At 46.0% G+C, this 6,699-nt stretch overlaps 1 protein-coding gene across 3 annotated transcripts; it reads right to left on the bottom strand.

The window, feature by feature from the left end:
* Positions 1–2,157: 2,157 nt before the first annotated feature.
* Positions 2,158–6,661, bottom strand: Tex38 (testis expressed 38). Of its 3 annotated transcripts, none has more exons than XM_032899509.1 (2): positions 6,486–6,661; positions 2,158–2,932 (listed from the first exon to the last, which is right to left on the bottom strand). In XM_032899509.1, coding segments are annotated over exons 1-2 (606 nt in total). In that variant the 5' UTR covers positions 6,487–6,661; the 3' UTR covers positions 2,158–2,327. The 3 variants fall into 3 exon arrangements, with proteins under 3 accessions (XP_032755400.1, XP_032755393.1, XP_032755391.1); XM_032899502.1 differs by lacking the exon at positions 6,486–6,661 and adding an exon at positions 5,126–5,954; XM_032899500.1 differs by lacking the exon at positions 6,486–6,661 and adding an exon at positions 3,321–3,481.
* Between the last annotated feature and the right edge of the window lie 38 nt (positions 6,662–6,699).

Here is a 6,699-nt window from a genome sequence, read left to right on the forward strand (position 1 = left end):
GATTTGAGGCCCACTCCACACCAGGGAATTCACAACTAATACCATATTCCCAATCAAAAGCCTGTGGCGAGGATGGTCCTATGCCACACTCCAGAGACCCATAATCAGTCACAGTGAGGGTTGAATGTCCGTCCTAAATGAGGCATTTATGTATCCCCTCCAGGTCAAGAAGTAATATAGAAGAAAGGGCAGACAACATAGGAGCTGCAGGAAGTCGGGGAGTGGTATAGAATACTGACTGAGCTGGTGGGGCTCTTGAATTCTCAAACCCATGGTAGCAGTGACTACCTGCATAGGACTGGGCCTGCCAACAAACATCTTGTCATGTCATGGAAGGAGCTCCTAGACTCCCCACCTCTCCCTGAGGACATAAATGTATTAATGGGTGCTGTGGGAGGGAGAGTCATTTTGTAGCCACTGGTAAGCAACCCTAATGAAATTCAGTGTTTGATAGGTTTTTGGGTTTTGCTCTTTCTAAAAAAACAGGAATGCATTTCAATGTTTGACCTGAAGCAAAGCGTGCAGGGCTCAGGCTTTAGGCATATTCAGGATAAGAGGAAGCAGAGGCTGAGGAATGAGCCTGCTCTGGTGTCCATCAGAACCCCATCTAGGGCCGTTTTATGTGTTCAGATTCTATTTAAACAGCATGATTTTTAAAAAATGTTCCATTGACTTAGGGGTGGAGGAAAGGGTTTAAAATCTATTTCTAGAGAGTTTGTATAGAAAGGACTGGGCTTGTCTATACACAAATTAACTTTATTTACCAAGTTCTGGGAATCCCCTTGTCTCTCCCTTCCTATGCATACACAAAGTCTGAGTGGCCCTTCCCCTCAGGGAGTTTATACATAAAGTTTACACCATTTACAAGTATTGGTTTGGCTCATTTTCTTAGTGGAACAAGGTCTGGGAATACATAGTTAAATGGTAGAGCATTTGTCAAATGTGTAAAACTCTGTTGAATCCCCAGCACTAAGGGAGAAATTCCTATTTTGGCTGAGCCAGTCCTGCTAATCTTAAAACTGGGACCAAATAGGCAGAATTAATAAGAATAATTGTTCAAGAGGTATTAACTTTCCCATGTAATGGACCTTTACTTCTGAGGAGCCATGTGTATCTTAAAGAACGATATAAATGATGCTGGAGAGGTGGCTCAGTGGTTAAGAGCACTGGTTGCTTTTCCTAATGGACACAGGTTCAATTCCTAGCACTCACATAGAGGGTCACAATTGTCTAACTCCAGTTCCAGGGGATCTGGTACCCTCTTCTGACTTCCACAAGCACAGACATACGTGAGAGCAAAACATCCATACACAGAGAGAGAAAATGTAAAGACATAAGCAATAAAGCCAAGTATGGGGACACCAACCTGTAATACCAGCACTCCCAACACTGAGGCAGGAGCATCAGCAGTTTAAGGGCAGCCTGACATAAGTTCCAAGCCAGCCTGGACTAAAATAGTGAGCCCCCACATCAAAAGAGAAGATGGGAGATGGGAGAAAAGAAAAGACAAGATAAGATACAAACTATAGGTATAATTCTAGACCAGTTTGCCAGTCAAATTGATGAGACCCCTCACACGCTGATGCTTTTAGCCAAACTGTTCTAACAAGACAACTCTAAGTAAAGACACCATGAGGTATGGTAGAAATACTGGAAATTAGATGCCAGAAAAATGTGAACTGGAAAGCTAGTTGTGGAACAACGAAGGCATATGCCCTAGAAACCCAAGTCTGCATCTTAACAGGAGTATCAGAACTGCCATTTGGCATTGTTCTTGGGAACATTAGAAATAAAGGACAAAGACAGCCATCTAAGAATCAATACATGGAAAACAACAGTTCAACTATACCATGCTGGCATTCGTTAGACCTGTGACATAGCCAGTGTGGGCCATTGTAGCTCTCAACGACTGTCCTCTTCTGTCATCTGCTTCCCTCCTGGTGAACAGCAGTGCCTGGAGACCTGGGTCAACCTGACACTCATTCAGGCTAAATACTGGATGAAGAGATCTTGATTTCCAGCCACAAGTATTGGTTCAGTGTCTCCCAAATGCTAATCTCCAGTTCCCATATGCAGTGGTAAAACTTAGAACCAGATTCACTTATAAAGCACCACAGTCACATTGGCTGTGACAAAAGACATTGCCCTTCTAGGAGCAAATGAGACAGAGGAGAAACTTGGACTTTATTTTTTTTTAAGTCTGTGGCTTTAAACCTCTCACCAGGTGGCTCTGACCTCCTTGTCAATAGCAACTCCTTGAGGTTATCTCTGTTTTCTACCAAAGGCAGCCTTTGGTGCTTGCAGCTTCCACCCTCAATAAGAGGGAACTACAGCTCCGAAGCAAAAGGCTTGGCATTAAAGCAGTTTGTTCCATGGGCTAGTGTTGGGAGGGAACGGAAATGAACATTCCTTTCAGGACTGTTGGCCAAAGGGTAGGAGACAGAGTGGTTCAACATGGGAGGCAGGTGGCAGAGAGATAGGGCAAAGGGCACCTCCTGAAAGATGGGAAGTGGGAATGGGGAGTCAGTCCGAGGCTGTGGCATTGCTGAAGACAGGGGCTGCTTTGGAACTGCCAAAACATGTTGCAAGAGACCAGAGGCTTCACCTCCGGGACTGCTGTCTTGTAGAGCGTAGTTCCTGCCTTCTGAGATATCCAACTCCCACAAAGATTCTGGATTCTGAACTTCCGGCTTAGTCGTGGTGACAGCAGGGGGAGGGCCTGTGTTAATGACTACATTCATGCCATGGTAACGCCGCTTGTTTATCCAGTACAACAGTGGGCTGTAGGTGAATGTGGCAGCTCTCATCACTTCCACCCACTGCTGGGCACGTTCTTCTCTTTGCAAGTTCTTCTTCCAGTGCAGAAAGATTATGCAGCTTCCTATTAGCACAGAACACAGCCCCAGGAATCCAACACACAAGGAGATCCACACTAAGGCAGTAAGAGAGAGAGAGAGAGAAAGGCTGGCTGGCTGAAGTGTCTAATATTCGGCTGTTTCTCACTCCCCTTCTAGGCCTCTCCACTCGTCACTCTTCCTATGCTCTCAATTCCTCCCCTCCTTCCTCATTCTCCAGCTCAACACTAGACTTCCAGGTTCCTTAAGGGGTCATTTTAGCTATTTACGGAAAAGAAACACTAGGTCTAGAAGTGGTAGGGACTCAGCCTCCCAGGAATCCTTAGTTTCTGGAAAAGATTATCATCTAATTGCTTAGCACTTCAAGCAGCCACCACTCCTCCATCCATGCAAAAGATTCCCCTTAACTGTCCTCATGCCCAAAGGCACAGCGTGTGGGGCAGGGACTAGAGGTGCTACACTTACTGCCAGAGAGGCTTGGGTCCTTTTGGGAATCCATAAAGGTCAGTCTTGGCCTCCAGCCTATCACTCTGGAGAGAGGAAATTCACACCTCTCCACCAATAGGAGTCCTCAGAAGGCCCAGGCCTCATTGTTCTCTAAAGGAAAGGTCATCAGGTTCTGTCCACCTGGCATTCCAGGGCAATGTTTGTGGAGTGATCCTGTTAATGGAAGGGAGGAGCCCACCTAGTGACATCTGGTAGACAACATCTACTGCTACAATCAAAGACTGAGGCACCAGGAGAGTTCTCTGCCCTCTTCTTCACAGTGAACCCAAAGAGCAGCCCCAGGGCAGGGCCTTGGCATTCTCAAGGGGCTAACCATGTGGTTGGTGATTATAGAAACACCACTGGGTACCTTCCCTGGTGTCAACTGGGACAGAGCACACAGAGAGCATTGGGCATGTCTTCCCTCAGCAAATCTTGGACCAAGCTGTCAGAAGAAAACCAGCTCAAGAGAGCCAAGTGGTCAGTGCCTCTTTGGGCTCCTACAATCTTTTATTTCTACTTTCCTTCCTTCTTTCAACAGGTCCTGGCAAGTGTTCTTGGGCCCTGCGGGAGCTCTCCTCTATCTGTTCCTGCATCCCACTCCTGGCTAACCTCCTTCCTTTATCGTACATACTCTATTCCCTTCTGACCAGGCCATCAGACCCCCTACACACACACTAATCACCTTGGGAATCTTGCTCATGGGGCTTTTTCCCACTGAGGGCTTCTCTTGTTTTACCACTGAGTACTACTAATCCCCCATATTTATCCAACATCTATTTATCTATCTAACCGCACCCCCCCCCCCACACACACACACACACACACCACACACACACAGCTCAGTCCTGCTGTGTAACAGTCATTTCAGTTCTCTTCCCAGAAAAGACTTGAAGCTATCTAGTCCAACTACCTTCAGATGTTTGAACCTTGTTGGTTCACTGGGGCAACCGATCCCTCAGGATTGATTGGAGCCAAAGTCTTGCCCATTACTTAAGATCCACTTATGGGTAACTCAGTTAGAAAGCCCTTGGGTGTTATGTCTCAGTTAACTCTCAGGGAGACACACCAACCAGTCCTAACTTGAAATCTTACCATTTAGTTTTTCCCCTTTTTATAAGTCTCTCATTGTGACTTGAGGCACTCTTGGTTACTTTTGTATCTCTGTGACCCATATACCAGACGAATCAATGTTAAGAGGGAAGGTTTGATTTAGCTCCTGTTTCAGAGGGTCCCATAGTTGCTTATTACCATGTGAGTGGGTGGGCCATTATGGCGATCAGGGCCAGAGCCTTCAAAGTCCTATCCTGTGTGACCTTCTTCTGCCCAACCTCTTCAGTTTCCACAGCCTCCTAAAATAATGCCACGAGCTGGGGACCAAGTGTTCAAAACATGAGCTTATTGAGAACATTTCGGATTCAAACCAGAGCAGGCAATATTTACAGAGTTCTTCCCAGAATGCCTTTCCCTCGGCTCCACCTTACTGCCCCCTGCTTTTCCTTTCCTTCAGCTGGTCCCTTCCACTCTCTCCTGGTCTCTAAGTCTTGGCATGCTCCAGGGGTCAGTCTTTAGCATTCTATCTCCATTCCCTTCTCAGTGGACTTCTCCACATTTATAACGTTAAAGAACACAAATACGTTGATAATTCACAGCTTTCTACTTCCAGCCTGGAATATACCTCAGAACTTTAGATTCACATGCCCAACAGTCTGGCTGACATCTTTCCTTACCTATCTATTAAGTTATACTTAACTTTGGGCTTTAAGGTGGGACAAATTACTCACCCTTGGAGGTGTCCATATTTGTTCCACACACTCCAGGTTCCAGCAGTCAGAATGATCCTTTGAAGAGTGGTCATGTTACTCCTCTGCTTGAACTTCCCATCTCACTCAGATCCAAGGCAGTCCTTAACCATGACCTGAGCAATGTAGCCACTCAACTCTGGGTTGTCTCTACCTCTGTCCCCTCAGCCATGGGGATAAGCTCTTGTCATTTTACAGCACTATAATCACTTCCCATCTGCTCCTCCCCTTAGCTAGTCTGTCCCTGCAGGCATCCATACAAGTCATTCCCTCACCCCATTCAAAGCTATGCTCAGGCAATACCGTTTGTGTCTCTGATCTCTCTTTGCTTTTCTACATACAAGTGTTTTATCTGATTCCACTAAAATGTAAATCCCATGGGTTTATGTAAACATGGTGCTTACATTAGCTACTTTGCTGTTGCTGTGATAAAAATACCACGAGTGAGACAATTTATAGATGGAGGCCTTGTTTTGTTTGTTTTTGTTTGGGGGTTGTTTTGTTTTATAGGTGGTGGGGCACGAGGGCAGGTGGCTGGGGCGAGAAGCTGGGAGATCACATCCTCATCCAAATGCATGAAGCAGGATGCAGTGCCTGGAAGTGAGGTAAGTCTACAACTCTCAAAACTGACCCCTGTGATATACTCCCTCCCACAAGGCTCCACCTCCTAAAGATTCACAGCTTCCCCAACAGGGGAGCAAGTGTTCAAATACCTGAGTCTAGAGTCTATGGGAGACGTTTCTACCTCAAACCACCACAGATCTAAAGTTTTGGATAGTTATAACTTCTGTAAAAAGTAGAGTGGGAAGGGTTGGGGATTTAGCTCGGTGGTAGAGCACTTGCCTAGCACTGAGGACTGAGTTCAGATGAGTTCCAGATGAGGAGGAGGCAATGCATGCCTGCCTGAGCAGAGGAAACAGCACTTGGAAGAATCGCGAGCCCGGTACAGATCAGGAAAGTCAGACTTCCATAATCTCCCACTGCATTGTCCCAGCATCAAGAGTCTGATGTCTGAGTGCAGTCTTGAACAGTTTGGAGTCTATGTTCCTGCCTCGAGAGGGGTCCCTATCACCTAAGGCCCAGATAAGAACTTCCATGTGACTGCCCTTATATAAGGTCTGCTTTTGCTGGCAGCAGGTGAGATATTGTTCCTAAGCTCAAGTCTGGTTCGGCAGGAGAACATTTTGGTCGAGAGGGGAAAGCATTCTAAGGATAACAAATGAGCCCGAATAAAGACTTGTCAAGGACAATTCCCTGTATTTCTGAGGAAAGTAGTCCAATTAAATGCCAGACTTCAGAGGCATTGCGTTTTTAAAAGGCTCAGCTCTTAGGTGGAACTTACTACTTTAATGGTTCGCAGCCGGCTTAGCTTCTCCGTCTGTAAAATGAGGTTAATATCTACTTCATAGGGTATGAGGCCAATGGAACCTTCTTCAAATAGAAACCGATAAAGAGAAGCTTCAGCTATGATGTTCAAACATCCTTTGCAGCTAAAGAAACTGTTACAGCTAGTGCCAAGTAAATTTAGAAAAGGGGCAGGCCCGGTGAGAACCCGA

Source organism: Rattus rattus, chromosome 1 (genome assembly GCF_011064425.1).
Source record: "Rattus rattus isolate New Zealand chromosome 1, Rrattus_CSIRO_v1, whole genome shotgun sequence".
Taxonomy (NCBI): Eukaryota; Metazoa; Chordata; class Mammalia; order Rodentia; family Muridae; genus Rattus; species Rattus rattus.